Source organism: Taurulus bubalis, assembly GCF_910589615.1.
Source record: "Taurulus bubalis genome assembly, chromosome: 4".
Lineage (NCBI taxonomy): Eukaryota > Metazoa > Chordata > Actinopteri > Perciformes > Cottidae > Taurulus > Taurulus bubalis.
In genome coordinates, this window is record NC_136592.1 from 7,492,077 (window position 1) to 7,510,850 (window position 18,774).

Here is an 18,774-nt window from a genome sequence, read left to right on the forward strand (position 1 = left end):
AGCCATTACCACACACACCCACATCTGGACCGTGGCACACACTCATACCTTAAATACAGAGACACATGGGGAGGGGAGAGAGTGAAGGGGAGACAGACAGAGAGAGAGGAAGAGAAAGAGAGAGAGAGAGAGAGAGAGAGCTGAGCTATTATTAACTGTGGAGTGAATAAAGACTTCATCAGAATTATGTTTCATTAGCTTTGATGGGCTGCGAGGCACGAGAGAGGCCGACTACAGCCGATGGGACTCTCATCATGACACGCGTTGTTTTCCAACTTGTCAGCTAGATGGCATCCCTGGGTGTTCTGCGCCAGTGGATGGAGGTGAGAAAAGGAGAAGACAATAGAGAGAAATAAGGAGGGAAGGATACACGGGTGTAAAAAAAGTCTGCCTACTTGAGTGCTGAAACACAAATTTGAAAGTTATTTAATTGGCAGATTCAGTCGGCCGACACCTCCGGGCTTTTCAGACGATGGTGCTGTTGAGTGTTTAAGTCTCCGTCCCACCGCGGCCCCACCATCTCAAACGACTTCCCCAGGTTTTCATATGTAAATATGTTTTCCATAGTAAAGAAAAAGGCTCAACATTTTGGAAAATTAGCTTTTTAGCCGGCGCTATTTTTTTTTTTTGTTTCTCGACTCTTGTCACTGGATATTGCCCCTCACCCCCATATAACGACACGTTTCTAATAGCTCTGACTTCATCTTTAGAGAAGGATCAAGTTTTCCCAACCACCGTTATTGTTAGCGCCGCTGTCGCAAAGTCGGCCCGCCCGCTTTTGTTTTCCACTGTGCTATGTGTGCTGTGTGTGGTAACGACAAAGAAGTTACAGTCACACTCTCCAGTAAATAGGGATAGCTTCCGATAGCTTCCAGGAAAAGAAAAACAAGCGCTAACCTCTTCCTGTTTTGGCTGCGCTATGGTTTACGCACTTCCTTTGTGCCAAACATGAAGCTTTAGTTTTACCAGGAGAAGGTACCCAGGGCAGGCAGGATTGCATAGTGAAAGCAAAGTTTATAGGGAACCAATCAAAATGCCAATGTTTCATAATTGTTTTGTCATTACATTGTGCATCAACATTTACTTCATAGTGATAAGTTAAAGCAAAAAAAACAACAACAACATGTGTATTGCCACTTTAACTTTGGACAAAGCCAGCTAGCTGTTTCCCTGTGCTTCCAGTTTGTTATGCTAAGCTAAGCTAACCATGTGCTGGCAGGTATTTCCAAAATGTCAAACAATTCTGTCAACACTTGACGGTCTGTGTGAGCTCATATAAGTCAAAGGTACATACATAATACTCAACAGCACTATAATCTGTCGGGCTCGCTGTATGTGTCATCAGTTCAACTTTGAATGGAGTGTGCTTACTGTATGTGACTGTAAAATGAAAGACCTGCACCATGTTCCAATCCAGATGTTGACCGCTAATAGCAAAAGAAATTCAAAATGCAGTAATGTCACTGAGAGTTCAGATGGGATACGTTCAACCCTTTAACTCAATAAAATCCTGAAATCAATGATAAAATGTAACTTTTTACAGTGCTAGTTGGACATGCTGTACAGTAGTTAGTTAGGACTGTGTGTGTTTCTCAATTGAGGAAGAGAGGATTGCTTTGTGTGTATACTATGACATGTGTGTTTGTTTTGTGTGTATATCTGTGTTTGTGTGTACGCACGCATGCCTGCACGCATGTCAACCTGGCTATGTATGTGCCCACAGAGCGTCATGTTGTCCGTGTAGCCGGTCGGCTTATACTTCTACCCACATACAAGCACACTCGTAAACATGGGCATATTGACACATCTGTAGCAGAGAGTACTTAGTTCAGCTTGTTTAGACAGTTAGTTCAGTACACAGTTAATTCAGCATGTTTAAAAAAAAGAAGAAGAAGAAGAAAAAAAGACATTATTGTTTCGCTAGATTATTTTTTTGTGCTGTTAACTAGGCATTTTAAAGGAAAATAGCAGTTGTATCATACTCTCGTCTCACACTCATTCTACAGCCAGCAGTGTGATCTGGCTGTCTTGTCGAATACATTTTGAGCGTCCTGGTCGTTGTCCTGAGTTGTTATCCATCACCGGGGGAGTATTGACCCTTTACTCAAGCAATACCGTACTGTAGATAACTGGCAGTGAAATCAGTTGTTTCCGTTTTAGCACTGGAATGAATAAAACACACGGCACATGCACATTGAGTGGGATCGGCTCTAGCGGCGTCCTCGGACGTGAAAGTGCCTTTAAAATCCGAATCAGAGCCGTCCGAGAGTGGACCAAACAGTGGTATTTTCCTTTAACGCGCCCACACTGGAGCATCATCTTGAATGTACGTACATGCACACTACTGCTGTATTGCTTTCCTACTGTTTTGAACTTCATTGAGTTGTACAAGAACAAAGTTCTGACACGGTTCAGCCGAGTCAAACCCGCACAGTTCGACGTCTCCCCACCACCCCCCTTTCACCTTGCAGTACATTCAGCATACGTACAGTGTATTATATGCATGTACAGTGTGACCTCGATGGGCGGTCTTACGCACACTCTTCAGATGAACATTTTCTCACAAGAAATGTGTTTTTTTCACTCTCTTTTTTTGGGAAGGGGCGGTTATGGAGCCCAAGCCCGCTGCTCTCCCCTTCCACCCTCTCAACCAGTCAGATTCAGCTGATACGACACACAGCATCCACATGTGACAACACACATACAGTAGTCCCCCATCCCTGTCCAAAAAAAAGCAACAACAAAAAACGTCCCTGCTTGCCGAAGCACCGTTTTTTAAAGTTCAACAAAAAAAGAAACGTGTGCTGGCAAGAGGGTGACGATGTCTACAGATTGCAAAGCATTCTCCTCTCTTTTTAAATTAATTCTCATCATAATTGTCTTAAAAGGGGGCTTGTAAGAGCGCTGACGAACAGCTGTGTTCAGATCACTGCAGCCATGTTGAAGACGAGTTCACCAGCCAAACGAGGACACACTCACTCGGTCCACACGCCGCCCGACATCCATATGTTACACAGCTGAGCAGTTTGTGTTTCAACTGGAGGTTTGTTCTTCTGTTTTTTACATGAATTAATTAAAAGTAAGACTAAATATTCAAAAATACTGTAGAATGAAAAAAGAAAAAAATACCGAAACTGAATATATTCCATGTAATATTTTCTCACAAACTTTTTAAATCTGTGCGCCTGATTCCCATTTACAAGTAGAGCACAAACAGTACATATTGTATGAACGGGCAGTGAAACGCTCACTCTACACACACACACACACACACACACACACACACACACACACACGCACGCCCACATCTCCTTCTCTTGGCCATCTTCAACAGTCTGAATTTGAACCCTTCCGCTTCTTTGCACTTCTCACATCCGAGTGTCCGTAAACAATCCTCTCATGCAGCCGCGTGCTGAGCTGAACGGTGTTCATCTGCACTGAGCTGAGCTGAGCCGGACTGGGAAACCTGATTTCTGGAACGACGTTTGATTTTCGGTGACTGGACACATGCTGGTCATTAGCAACCAGTGTTGGGCAAGTTACTTGACAAATGTAGTCACAGTTACTGAACAGCAATAGTTGGTTACATCACTTCAGAGATGTCCTATTCCCAACTGAAGGCCGAGACAACGCTAATCATTGCTAGCTAGAAGCTAACGACGGCCCAACACTGAGCAACCAACTGTAACCAACTGTTTAGTTTTTTTGCCTCTTATGGTTGAATTATTGCAACTATAACCCTCTGTACTAGGTTTTTGCATGTCCGTCTATGAATAAAAACATTTTGTATTTTTTTTTTTATTCTGCTATGTTTGAGGTTTAACTTTCCCATAATGCAAAAGTGTACAATATTTTTGTTAGGAGAGATTTCGGCAGATGAGCTGGCGTGCTGATGTGTATTTGCACATGGACGTGAGTACTTTGCAACACAAGTGTTTTCGGACATTGGCAGTCCCACGGCCTGTTGCAGACGCCACAGAATATGTATCTATATCCAACAAATACGTGAGTTAATCCCCGATACAGTGGAGGTGAATCTCAGAGTCTATAGAGAACATAGGTTTGTTGGTCACTTGAGTCTACCAACCTTTAGTCTGACCTTCTTGTACAGTGTATTTTTATTTGTGTTTCTTTTGGATTCTGTGTTGAGACATAAGTGCAACCATGTGATAACGAGCTTCAGTACTTGTAGAATCCTGAAGTGTCCTGACATCCAATCCCTTTTGGAGTTAAATATGTTTTCTCTACTTTCTTTTCCCTTCTCTCATTCGACCAATCGCTCCAACACTAGTCTTCATCACTTCCTCTTTGTTCCTCCCCGTCTTCTGCTCCTTCTATGAATTGGATAATTTACTTCCCTCTTATTGGCAACCGTCTCTCTCACTTTCACGCTCCCTATCATTCAGTCTGACTACCGCGACACCCATTGGCTATTGTACGTGCTGCATTTCCTATCAAAGTGCTTTACAGTTACTTTTTTCAGCATTTTTGTAATCCATTTCCCCCACCAGGAAGAGACAGGGACAGGGAGAAAGACACACGCCAAAAAAAAAATCAAAAACAACGAGGCGTGAATTCACAGTCGATGTGTAATTTAGCTTTCCTGATGATTGCCTTGAATGGGACTAAGTAGAACCCCCCCCCCCCCCATCGATCCTCCTCTCGGAAACAAGAAAAATAAAACACATTTATTGCTCCATTTCTGATTTAGCATTTTCTCTCTGGTTCTAGAAAATATATATGAATATATCTATGCGCCTGGATTACTTCTCGCAACTTGTCGTACGGCTGCAACAAGGTAAATGACGTCACGATAGGAACAAGAAAACACACGTACGACACAGGAGAAAAAAAGCCCTGCCCTCATTGGGTAACCAGCTGTCCTGCAGCAGAGCTCTACCCGCAACCCTCGCATACACAATCAATCACATGTGCACACACACACACACACACGCTTACGTTTTCACATGCCTAAACATGAATCCCCGCACACAGTACACACACACACAGAGAGAGAGAGGGGAAGGGGGCACTAGCACGGTTCAATGCCAACAGTTTTTTTTTTTGTTTTTTTTTTACATTAGGATGAACCAGAGGAGCCCTCTGGCTTGTTAGCTCCCCGTGCTAATACCACAGCTTCAGTTCAGTGGACTAATAAGTACGGTATGTTGCTGCGGAGACAGCCGGGGTTCTGATCCAGTCACACGCCACTCTGACCCCCCTCTCTCTCTCGCCCCCCACCGGGCCCTCCTTCAGTCCTTCATCTGGGATTAGACAGCCGGGTTAGTTGGAGAAGAGGATGGGGAAGGGTGTAAATCGACAAACGGAAACCCAGTCTTTCTCTCTTTCTTTTGTCTTTTCTTTTTTTAATCGTATCTGTTTTTCCTGCGAGTCTTTTCGTCCCTGGGTGAAGGTGTAGAGAAGACAAACATGCGTCCAACACACACTAGTTATAGTGGCCTGCTAGGAGCCTGTCAATATTCAATATTTCACTTGTAATTGTCAGCATGAGTTAACATTATTAATGTTATTATTATCATTATATTATATATCTTTTACTCTAATGGTGTCTTTAAACTTATTTTTTGTGTTTGTTTTCATTCATCTTCTGTTATATTATAGCTTTCCCTACGTAGTTAAGTGTCTGTGTATGTACTAGGCGGTTGGGTTGCACCACACCAACACCTGACTCCCTATCGGCTGACAAGTATCATCCTCTCGTTGCTTCTCCTCCAATCACAAAATCCGCGGCGCCGAGCGGTCATTGGAGACGGTCTTGCGCAGGCGGACTCCTCTCCTGATGGTGGTCAACATGTCACCGGACCCGTCCGCCCCCTCCGTCCCTGACGGAGCGTGGGTGGGGCCGGTTGGCGGCAGGGCCGGGTCATCGGGGAGGGCGGGGAAAGGAAACTGCCCCTCTCCGAGGGCGTGCGCGCCGGCTACCAACTCGCCGATCTTCTCCACTAGGCTGTGCCGATTGGCCGCGATCATCTGATCCTCCTCTGATCCGGCCCCCGAGCCCGCTCCCATCGCAAGGCCTCCGTGCTGCTGGGCGTAGACCTCCAGCGCCGCCCCCGATCCCCAGGCTGTGTTCGGCAGGCTGAGGCGCTTCGGTGACGCCTTCACATAATCGAGCGCTCCCTGCCCGTCCTCGACTCCGGTGAAGAACACGCACTCCTCACTGCCCACGCGCACAGGCACGCCACCCGAGTGACCTCCACCTGCGTACCCACCACCGGCTGCTCCGGGTGAATGCGAGTCTCCGGGGACTGTGGGTGTCTTGACGGGCACGATGGGTGGTCGGATGGGGATAGGCCCCGCGCTGGACATCGTGCGCCTCACGCCCGGTTTGGTAGACGGGGTTCGGCGGATGGTGGCGGTGCCTGGAGTACCTGCTCCACCTCCACCAGGTCCGCCGGGTTGTCCTGGTATCCCATGACCCCCAGGACCAAGAACCCCGCTGGGTAGGCCGGCTGTGCTGGCTGGCCTCTTGGTCTGGATCATGCGGCGGTAGTTCTGGGCGATGTTAGAGTGTCGAGGAATGGTGGAGGACTTGTCAAACTCGGTCTGTCCATCTGGTCCTTCAGCATCACCGTTCACTGAGTAGCAGTCATAATCTGAACCTAATGTGGGGGAGTAAAAAGACAAGTGATTGAGGAGAGAATTGCCACAAAAGACGATGTACTGTGGTCACGGTATTAGATATTAGCATAGGGATATAAACATCCTTTGGATGAAGGAAACCAAAAAAACTGACAGCCAGCATTGTGTTGCACAAACACATCTAATATTACTAAATTAGACGTAATATTAAGTCATCTGGTTATTGCCACCTCCCAGCTGTTGTCAAGGAAACGATCAGAACTCTCTATACTGTGCAAGCTGCTTGGATGATTTGGGATGATGCACTTTGTTTGATTTTGGTAACTTAATGAAGTAAAAATTCAACAGCGCTTGTAAACATTAATTTTTCTCTTCAAGAAAATGCATAATTTCATCCTTTGACAGGTTGGCTTTGCTGAGTTTTTACAAAATATAAGATGATGAATGCAGCCAGGAGATGTGGAATGAATGTGGGCTCCTTAGAATGAAGGAGAGTGGCTGTAACGGTAGTTAGAGTTTCCTCAGAAGCCAATGGGGGCTGCCATGACAAGTGATAACTCAGGGCCAGCTCCACTTGTTACATGCATGCAAAATGTACTTCCAGCGTATCTTTACTTGTTTTTTAGGATTACTTACGCAACGAAACTATGTGGTTAGGTTTAGCCAACAAAACCTGTCGTGGATTAGTAACTAACTCAGCTTAACCGGCTTTGGGAAAGTCCGTAAATTCCACAACAAAGTGGGCACGATAACTCAACGTTGACTTGATTTCACCCAGGAGAAGTGCAGTCTCCTGGGTGAGAAAGTTAATTTGATCTGTCTATCCTCTCGCTCTTTAAACTACATCAGCTGCTCCAATAATGACACAAATGGCGTCAGTATGAGATGCCAAGGGGCACTGATCACTGATCACTGACCACTGATCACTGATCACTGACCACTGATCACTGATCACTGATCACTGATCACTGACCACTGCATTCTACTCCTGCACTGATGAAATGATTATTATCTTCATAATTTCTCCACTTGCTATTGACATTGCTGTTCAGCATAAACATATGCATGTATCCTTTTTGGAGAAAAACACTGCTAGTGTATTTGTAGAGAGGACACATTTGTGTTCATGAAAACCTTCCACAGGATAGCTGCTGCATGACTACAAGACTCTCGAATGCACGAGCATCCCGCTGCCTCCGCGACTCCACTCTCCCACAGCATGACCCACGCCGTATGTTCAGCTTGATTGACAGTCTGTCTCTACTGCTGCCTTCAAGTGTTTCTTGAACCGTGCGTTAACTATTTTCTTAATATGCAGATACATTAGGATTTGCTCGTGTGCTTTTGTGCTTCTGTAATTCTTTCAATGATGTCGATGTCGCTAACATTGGGCCGTTACTTCACGTCATGTCAGGATTAGAGTTTCACCTTGTGAAGGGATGGTGTCCTCAGAGCAGGATGGGGTCGTGGTCTCTGTGCTGTAGCCACTGGAGTACTGCAGGGAGTCTCTGTTGCTCTTCTGCTGCTCCATGCTCAGTCCTCTGGTCAGCACCATGGCCAGGTCACTGGCGGCTGGAGACACCTCCTCTCCGTGCTGAGGACAGACGGAGAGAATGATGTTGGAACTACGTAATGCAAACTCTTTTGGTCGATCACGGTATGTTAGAAATGTCGTGAGCTTCAATTAGCTCAGACATTGATGAGCACATTGACACAGGAAATACGTGTGCTGACAATTCACAGTCCACAGATTACAATCCTTTCACATGAAGGAAATCTCTGGTTGTGGGTGTTTTAACAAAGGCTCTCATGTTGTAGAAACTCCATCCATTTCAATCTCATGTGAATACATTTATTATAATTATTTATGATTCCATTTAGTTTTTCGTATTGCAATAATGCGGTATAATGCCGTGTGTCAATTGGACCAGGAGAAACATACGGTACAGAAAATGATAGAGAAACCAAAGCTGAATTTATTAAAATGCAGTTTCTAACACAGTTCCAATGACAAAATACTTAGAAAAAAAAGGAGAAAAAAAAAAATATATATATATATATTTTATATATATATATATATATATGTCAGTTCACATGCTGCTATTGTGTATTGTCTCATCTTCGAATGAAATCAAAGCAAAAGCTTCTCAGGCATAAGATGTACCAACACATGTTAGGCCACGACAGAGCTGCCCTTTAACTCACCAGCTTCTCTTACTCACGTAGTTAATAATATCTTCAACTAACCTCTGTCCGTTTTCAAGCACTTTTAATGTTAAGACACATTAATGTACATCTCCATGTTGTCTCTCGTGGTAAGCACAGTTAATTAGTATTTAATATTACCATCATTAAACCTCCCCTGAGTGGTCTCGTATGTGCTTGTATTTATGCATGGCTTCTTCTTAAGGCATGTGGAATTACCACTGCTAATTGGTTGGGGTTCATTGTGGGTCACACCCTGAGGAAGGCAAGTGTACTGATATCTGTTGGTGTATTTCTAGAATGTACTAGACCAGCGTGACATATGTCAAGATGTTACAATTAAAATCAAGGCAGAGTATACTGAGATTGCCAAAAAAGCTCTGAAACCCTGCCTCCATTTCAACATCCTGTCTTTGTGAAGCGGGTTTTAATGAAGTTACAGAGTGCACATAAAGTAAGAGTCAGTAGACTGGACATAAACACACGTCGGTCTTTTTTTCCCCGTCACCCCGAGACGGACCGGCTCGTAGCAGAGAAACAGGCTCAGGGCTCCACTAATGCAGCGTAATGGTGAGTTGTATCTTTATGCACTTTATAATTGTCTTTATGCCGGTCATATCATTTACGTCATATTCATTACATCATATTTATTACATCATATTTATTACGTCAAATTTTTCCCCACACCGTGAGGGCCGGTCCGTGAAAATATTGTCTGACACAAAACCGGTCCGTGACTCAAAAAAGGTTGGGGACCGCTGTCCCCACTAGACTATATATTTTTTTTTTATTCACCACACTTTACCAATATATATATATAGAACTTATTTTACTAACTTATTTTCCCCTCAAAGACTAACAGTTAGTGAGGGTGGGCAGCATGAGGACACCTTTGTCACCTTTGTGCTCTCTGTATTAACTTTGGCAGATCTGCCTGAGCAGCTCATCTAACTCACTGCACAGGAATCGGAAGATGCTCTCCTGCGACCCACGATGACTCGCAGTGGATAAATACAGGCCATACTTTACAAATGTTCCAATATCCTTCCACATGGCTGTCCTAATCTATCTCCTCGCGTTATTCTCCTTTTACCTCCAGCCTCCGCGTCGCCGTTACCTTGGCAGCGATGTTGGCCGGGGTCATCCTGTGTCTCTGCGCGTCGTCGGGGTGCGACGGCCCGGCGTATCCCTGGGAGCTCGGCGACATCTCGTTCTCCCTCAGCCTATCGAGCGGTTCCTTCCTCCTCTGAACGGCCGCCGCGGCCACCGGCTGCTCGTACTGACCTGCTTTGGACCAATCCTGAAGGGGCGAGTCAAATTAGTGAAACAGGAAGTAGCGAGGTGGAATGAGTGGGAGAGACTTGTCCACTATCCAGCAGTTTGAAGCCCTTCATCTGAGTGCAGAGAGAGGTGGCCTTTACGGGGTGGGATTGTGCGTGGGCTGCTTGGAAAAGAGTGTGTGTGTGTGTGCGTGGGTGTGTGTGGGCAGGGGCCTTTTGGAGCGTTTGATTGTGTTTATGTTGATGAGTTCGATTGGTCAGCTCTCCGCACCCTACTGAGTTTTGGCCAATCTCCAGTCGGTAGATTGCAAAACCAGCGAGCGAGCCAGGGGAGGCCGAAAAAAAAAGGATGCATGCACAACACAGCAGGTGAGGATGAACACTTTAAGGAAGCAAAGCAATGAGGTTATGAATGAATTAATCGGTGTTGAAAATGAAAATGGAATAAAAAACATGCATTAACTGAAACGTATTAAACGGAAACGGAAAGAGAAAAAAGCAACTGAAGAAATGGAAGCGAATGGAGAAACAAACCTTCCACATAGGAACCTTGGATGTGGGAGAGGAGGAGCTGGATCCGGGGGGGCAGTTATAGGGTGGGGACTCGGCAACAGGAAGAATGACAGAGAGAGGCCTGGTGGAGCCAGGGTGAGAGAGAGCGGGGCGGAAGGTAGCGAAGGACGAGCCAAACTGCGGGATGAGAGACACAGTCACGCCGTGAGAAGAAGACAGAGAGACGGACGCCGAGCTCGGCCGAACACGAGAGAATAAAAGCAACAGGAGTATGCGCACACACACACACACACACACACACACACACACACCTACTGCACGATACACACTCACACGCCAAGCCCTCAGTGTGAAACTGATGAGCGGGAAGAGATAAGAAGATAAGATATGCTGCAGGTTGAGAATAGAAAAGGCCTTGAAGATACAACTAGTGGCTGCTGTCCGTGCATCCAAATGATGAGAAGAACTAAGTCTGTGATTTCTAGAAAAGCCTCCAGATCACAGCTACTCTTCATCTATCTGTTAGCAAAGCGATGAGATGCCGTTAAAGCAGCATGCATTTTAAAAAAAACAGACGCATTTTATTGACAGTCCGTGCGGTTATTCTGCATCACTGTAGCACAGAATTAGACGAAGGGAACCTGAAGAAAAACACTTTTTCTTTTCTGATGTCCTCACAAAACGGTGTGTTTTAATAATAAAAGTGGAGGTCTGTTTTGGATCCAAAGCGTAAAAGACAGTCTTGGGTTGTCCCCGTGGAGAAACAGCTGAGAGAGGCGCCATGTTTGTAAACTCTGATAAAACGTACATTTCACCTTTGTGTCCTGAGTTTTTTTTGAGTGCTTTTGAGTCTTCCTTCCCCCATTCTTCAGTCTAATTGCCGATTAGGTCTCTACACAGTTAAATAAATGAAGCTTAAAGCAACATGGAGAACAGCCGCCCCACTGCTCTACCACGACCATGTAGCCGCTGCTAGCTCTGCGTTTGTCACAGAGAGATGGCACCCGTTTAAAAACTCATATGAGCTGTTTCCATTATGTTAAGAGTACAGACCCTAAAACAAACTCAGATATAACCAACTAGTTTCATGTGCAGAGCAGTTTGCATTGTTGTTTTGGTGCGAGATGTAATCAAGGTAACCGGGGGGAATCCATCTCCACTCACATCAGAGATGCACCACACACCATCAGATGGTTGTAAGGGCGTTAATCAACCCGAAAGGGAAGGCAGTCGTACGTGCAAGCTGTTGCGGATGACAGACGCTGCCTCGAGAAGAAGAAAAAAAATCCGATATGAATATTTACTTTGCCTCGCGAGCGTCATTTGAATTGTATTCATGTTTGCCGACAGATGTGCGCACTGGTCAAAGGATGCATAATGAAAAGGGAAGGAGACAAGCTCTCAGGCATAAATAAAAAGGAACCTGCGGTTTTGGAGAGGTTTCAAGTGAGCGCGCCTGCACCAGCTGAAGTGGTGGAAAAAGCACAGAATAAATGCGTTTGCTTTTTCTTTTAACCTGATCTGAGCTGGTAGGGGGGTGTGGGGACCTTAAAAGCATTTTTTTTCTAAAAGTGCCGCTGAATTGCCAGAGCCACCAAAATACAGCAATAAACGAAACATAAGATGGTAAAGAAAATATTCTCTTTGTGCTCAGGAGGACCCCACTTTGCACTGTGTGCCTGCAAAAAAAACATAGTCCTTTGAGTCTAATTCATGCAATAAAATATTGTTTATCGAGAAAGCATGGAAATACATTTACTCAACAAAAAGCGTTTATTTTAGGCATTGTTCTCATGAAGGTCGATGGCGGTCGATTTGACGGTGCTTGATATTGTACCCCCAAAAAGCATTCTCTGCTGGAGAGCCCATTCAGCCCACGGAGAGCGGCTGCTGCCTGTTTGGTTGCAGCTTTGCCTGACTATCCTGATGTCTCCCACTGTTTAAAAAATCCATTAAACTCTTAACACAAAATCTCCTGCTACCTTTGGCATTTTAAACAGCATGTGTGGTGTGGTTCTGTCCCATAATCAGTGTTATACTACCACAATCATCACAGTTGTTTGAACAATAGTCCCCTCTTTTATTTTTATTTTTCCTCAGAAATGAAGGTTCTGCCACCAGGACATAGTATTGGAAAAACATGGGAAAAAAAGTTAAAATTTTTTGAGTAAAGTTGTATCTGCAAGCTGTTTTAATGTTTTAATGGATTCCTGAATTCACTAGGAGACCAATTTGGGATGATGAGCAAACTTGCTGCCGAACAGATGGCCGTATCCTCTGACCGTGGAAACGACATCAGAGGCTTTTGACTTTTAATGGACACTGATGGATGGAGGGATAAAGAACCTTTAGGTCCCATTTTGGGGCGGCAAGAGAGCCGATTGTCTCATCGCAGAGAATTAATTTTCCTTTGTTGCCCAAATGAAACTCCTCTGTCGAGTTTGGACACAAATCAAAAGTCTCAACTTAACCTTGTGCCTCACTTAACATGAAAGTGCTCTCAAAACAAATGTTATCAAATGATGTATTCACGTTATTTTCCACTTTCACTCAATTCTTTGAACCAACTTCAGTCTTGATCATCAGCACCAAATATTAATATAATGTACAGAGTTTGAATCCTTTAAATGCCAGTTGGCTTACTTAATAGCACTGTTCTTACTATTACACAAAAGTATTATTTTCTGTCTACTAAAGGCAAGAAGGTGTTGTCTTGAATCTGTCAATGATTCACAGCAACACTGATTTTGTTACATCAACCATTGCATTGCTCCATAATACGGCAGCAATGCCCCAAGAGGAAAGCAGGAGAATAGCATTGTGGTTGCAATGGGTTTCAGTTTTGTCCTTTAGGGTCTTAATGGAAGAGCTTGAGCTTGAAATTGCAATTGCATTTCATTTTTATTTTTGTACAAATTACACCTCATAGTTATCTGTTGCTAATGGGGTTAAATGTATTTGGTCAGCATACATTTAATAAATGATCATTTTAATTTTAAATTGTTGGACATAAATCTCAAATTAAAGCTCTGATTAGATTAACTGATGCCAAAATGTACCTGTACATCTTCTATTTGTGCCGAGCTTCCATTGCTTCTAACTTGTATTATTTGGTTTGAGTGCGATGCTGCGTAGGACTGCGTGTTGTACAGTGTGGAGGAGAGTACTTACGGTGGTGGGGGAGCTGCATTCACTGACTGACTGGCATGTTTCTGAGGCCTCTGACGATGCCGAGCTGGATGACTTCTACAGCGGGAAAACAGAAAAAAACACACCTGTGTGTGAGCATCATGTGTGAAACGCTTATATATATTTGAAACAGGCAAAAAAACAGTGACTTACCTGGCTAGTGATGTCCGAGGGCATGGGCGAGGGGGGCTTGGAGTAGATGTTCGCATCCTGGGACACGAAGCCCGAATCGTGGGAGGAGACGCTGCTGAGGCGGTGGGCGGCGATGCCCCCCGGTGGCAGAGGCTGGTGCGGCAGGCTGCTGCGGTAGCGATAGGAGGAGGAGGAGGAGGATGAGGTGGGTGAGTGGGGCTGCGAGCCTCCACCACCTCCACCAACACCGATGCCGCCGCATCCCCCCGATGAACGGGAGGCGCTACTGTGGGCGCTGTTGACACTGCTGCAGGAGGGGGAAGGTGCAGGGGAGCGGTAGGGTGGGGTGGGTGGGTGGGTATCGGAGTGATGGAAGGGTGAGGAGTGTGAGGGGAGGATGAAAGTGATGATTGCCATCAGTATTTAGGGGGTTGGGGCATGATTACAGGGTCGGTGCCATTTAGGGGGAGGAAGTTGACACAACATTTGAATGAGGGGTTAGTTTTTTGGGCGAGGATGATGAAGTTGATGATTGGAGGATGCGATGGAGGGGTTTTGTGATTGGTTCACGTGATGAGGTGAGTTTCAGGAGTAGTTCACAGCAAGTTCACAGCAAGTAGGACGCATTAAAGGCACACACGAGTCACGATTAGAGACCCCCGAGTGGGGGAGAGAAAAGGAAAGCAGGTAACCAAAGAAACCGAGAGAAAGAGGGCAAATCACATGACCGAGCGAAAGAGGGCAAATCAACCAATCACAAACGAGATGCGAAGAAATAAAAGTCAGACAGGTGGAGAAAGAAACAAGCACAGAGAATGATGGTTATGGTGAGGGGAAAGGGGGGAGGGGAGGAGAGAAGAGGGAGGGAGGGGGAGACAAAGAGTGTGTGAGCTTATGAGGATCCAGAACACAAACACACACACACACACACACAAAACACTACAGGCAAGAGGCTGTGATCTTGCATGCTTTAGAGCGGCGCCTCGAGGGCGACTGCTACTACATGCCAACACTGACCGGGAGATCTACAGAAATACACTTCTAGTTTACAATCTTATTGCTGTTATTCACAGATATTATATATATTATATTAGACAGGACTGGGCGAAAGATTGCTGATGCTCATTCAAGCTAAAAATGTAATATCTTTGGTCTTCTTTCGTGCAGCTGTTCACGTAGAAGATCTGTGCAGTTGTACAGAATGTTCCTGAAGGTGACTGGACAAACAGTAATGGTGGACGGACACGCAGACAGACAGACGGACGGTCACGGTGAAAACCGAAAACATCAGTGAAGGCTCCTCTTTCTTAAACCAATGGTAAGAGCATGAGGCATTGTGTGTGTGTGTGTGTGTGTGTGTGTGTGTGTGTGTGTGTGTGTGTGTGTGTGTGTGTGTGTGTGTGTGTGTGTGTGTGTGTGTGTGTGAGCACCTGCACATGCTGCTCTTGCGGGAGCCGGAGCTGTTCGGGGACGAAGGAGGGGTCTGATAGGACCAGCTGTAATCGGACCCCTTCAGATCCTTGATCACCTGAGAGAGAGAGAGAGAGAGAGAGAGAGAGAGAGAGAGAGAGAGAGAGAGAGAGAGAGAGAGAGTTGGATCCCAATGATCTTTTTTTCTCTCTTTCGTCTTTCTTTTCTGTGTTCTTGCGTGTGTATGTGTGTGAGCGTATGTGTGTGTGTGTGTGTGTGTGTCAGTGTGTGTGTGTGTGTGTCGGGTTGCGTGTGTGTCTTTCACCTGTTCACTAGCTGGGGGCAGTTTGTGAGGATCGGTCGTCAGCACAGTGAGGTCATCAATGATGGCCTGGAGGTGGGTGATCTCTCCCAGCATGGCGATCTCTCCTTTCTAACAACAACGAAAACCAAGAACTCTTATTTCCCGCTGACCTCGCTGTCGTCCAATCAAAGACGGACACACGTCAGAAGATATCGAGCGCTGCACTATAATGGGAGGTGTGATATTTTACTGGATTCCTAAATGGTACTATAATGGTATTATACGATGTGTCAATCAAGAGAATCTCAAAGTCTCAGGATGAAATTCAAAGTATATATGTCGTGTGAACTTTCGTGTGATCTTTAGTTTTGCACAAGTTACGATTTTTCTTTTCTGATGCAACACATAATAGCTCATCATTTATGTTCACTGCACTGAACATACATTTTATCACTTTTTTATGATTTCCCTTAAATTTGCCATATCACAATATATATATATTTTCATTTATTTGTGATATTAATATTGCTCAGTCATATGTACAGTATTTTGTCATACCTCCTGACTTTTCTCGGTTTTATAAAATCCAAGGCAGAAATGGTGTGAGGTAACTTTATCCCAATACATTTTCTTTCATGGAACCTTAGTGTGATATCATAATAATTGACTGTTATTTGGCCACAATAACTAATCTGACACTGTCGCTTCCCTCCATGTCAGTTCCATTGCAGTATGTCGCCTCCCGGTGGAACTCATGTGCAGTGAAGTTGTTGCTCTTTGTATTTTTTGCGATCACACGACCAACATATTAATAAAAGGCACTGAACGTGAAATTGCAGTCAGTGGAGTCGCTCGGCAGCGACGGAAGCCTGTGGCCAACACTGAGCAGAAGGTCGCCTCCTCACCACAACGGGCTGCAGGAAGCCGATGACGGTGCAGAAGCGACCCCTCTCCTCCACGAGGGCCCGGCGCACCGCCTGCTTCTCCGTCTCCTCCATCAGCAGACACAAGTCCGTCACATCCTGCATGGCGCTGTCCAGCTGGGGCTGCAGGTCCACTCGCCCTGGGGTGGGGTGGTGGTGAGAAAACACATTTGAGATAGAAGAGAGTGAGAGAGTCCAGTCGAGGGAAAAGTCGATGGTAGTAAAGTATGAAGAGAAAGAGAAAGATGGGAGGTGCAGATTGTGTGACATTAACAGGATGAGGACTTGATGGGCTGTATAGTATATATACCGCCAACATGACGCTTCAGTTAAATTCTACAGGAAGACTTGTGGATACTTACATATCTACAACTCCATAGATGTGTTTCAGCTCAGGCTTGTGCGTAAAACATTATCTGTGTGCAGTTTCCCCTTTCTGTCAGCGCGTCAGACGTAAAACGAGGTAATGACGGTACGGAGACAAGACACAAACAAAGTCTTTCTGCACTAAAACATTAATGCTTAATGAGACGTATGTGTGCACGTGTGGCGAAGAACATCTACAGAAGAAAACGTGGAACGCAATGGATGGAAAGGCGAGACATGAAATAAGTCTTTTTGTAGTGTTGCAGCATGCAGTTAAGTCAGCGTAGTCTGCAGGAATGATGGGGGGAGAGAACGGGAGCCTGCAGTGTGACTACAAAGCTCCTAGTAGAAGTCATGCAGGAGTCAGGGAGGAAGTTGAATTACATCATGCGTTTGCCGGTGGGGTGAAAGGGCACCACTCCAACCTCTCAAACCGCTGCAGAGGAAACAAACTGGCGCGTGACGCTTCTTTAGGGGCTAGTTTTACAATAAAGTCACGGCAGCGATGGCCGGATATAAAAACAGCACCGTTTGGATTTCTATGACTTTAGCCCCCTGTCAGTTATGGAGCTATTGAATGCTGCATGTTCAACAGGGTCAACATGTGACAATTAGTTTGGGGTAATATCATTAATTGTCGTTTTAATACTGTATGCACCCCAAAAGCACATCCCAACCCTGAAATGTACAATTATATTGATTACAAAAATGAAATACTTTAGAAGACAGTATTATTTTTCTTTCCTCTCATCAGATTCCAAAACCCCTTTCCATATAAAATGTTAATGTTAAAATGTTAAAATGTTTTTTTACTACTGTAACCACTTGAGAACTTGCAGCTGAGTAATCACAAGTCACAATCCCTGTCTTCCAACATGGCCACTTACAACACACGGCTTGTCCACAGTTTCACAGCCAAGCTTCCGTTGTCTACTTCTACTCCTGAAACATGTCACTGACCAGCTGGCATAAAAATAGAATCCTCGCTATATATCCATCGCTTCAGGCACCTCTTTATATTTTGAGTCATCGAAACCCTACGAAGAAAGTGCTGCTCTGCAGTGGACCTAGGGTTATGTAACATAAAGAAACGTCTCCCGTTTTGTCTGCATTCATGTATATTGTTAAGTATGAGTGACAAAAAAATGAGGCCAAACTATCTCGTAGAATCTGGAGGCCACGGGAAAGGATTTTGCCATCGGAAGCGCCGTGGTTTCTGTTTCCGAGAATTATGGAGCAGGCTTTGGTTGAATACAGGTAAACAAAGAGGTGACAGTTATTTCATTTTTTTTATTGGTTTAAAATGAGCTTGTAAAACAACCCTGTTAAACACTTTGTCCCAAGACTCCAGCTCCACTCTCGCATCTCACATTGCTGGTCAGACTGTAAACAATGAGCAACGCACAGCCTGAATACCAACGCCGGAACCCCGGAAATATAGCTCCTTCTGCCCCAGGAGGCCTATCCCTCATCGGACCAATAGAAGATGAGATCCAAGACCGAGGCCAAACAGGAAAACAGTGTTTTTCTTGTTAAAAGAACACTCACACTTGTCAGCTACTTAGCCTGGAGGGGACTTGACAGTTTTACTGAGTAAAATGAAGGAATTGAACAGGTGCTGTGTATTTCAGGGTTCAACTAAAACGCGGTTACCTGATCATGGGATCAAATCTAGCTTTGCAAATGTTGTTAAGTTGGTTCATGATGTGCTTTTATGGTACATTTCACCAACTAAATCTTTTTACCTCAAACTAATACCCGATTTCCTTAAGCCCCCCCCCTGTGAGCTGTGAGTAGCAAAAAGAGAAGGTGATGATAGGCGTAGCAGAGCGAGAGGCTGATACTTACC

At 45.0% G+C, this 18,774-nt stretch overlaps 1 protein-coding gene across 1 annotated transcript in view; it reads right to left on the minus strand.

Moving 5' to 3' along the window:
* Nucleotides 1-5,736: 5,736 nt before the first annotated feature.
* Nucleotides 5,737-18,774, minus strand: part of mtss1lb (MTSS I-BAR domain containing 2b) — a gene marked incomplete at both ends in the record, with an annotated part of 60,995 nt that continues 47,957 nt past the window's right edge. The window contains 9 exons of the mRNA XM_079216648.1: nt 5,737-6,623; nt 8,032-8,197; nt 9,926-10,108; nt 10,623-10,778; nt 13,773-13,847; nt 13,944-14,229; nt 15,353-15,450; nt 15,658-15,765; nt 16,542-16,699. Of these exons, the coding sequence (XP_079072774.1) occupies nt 5,737-6,623; nt 8,032-8,197; nt 9,926-10,108; nt 10,623-10,778; nt 13,773-13,847; nt 13,944-14,229; nt 15,353-15,450; nt 15,658-15,765; nt 16,542-16,699 (2,117 nt within the window). The remainder of the gene's footprint in view (nt 6,624-8,031; nt 8,198-9,925; nt 10,109-10,622; nt 10,779-13,772; nt 13,848-13,943; nt 14,230-15,352; nt 15,451-15,657; nt 15,766-16,541; nt 16,700-18,774) is intronic.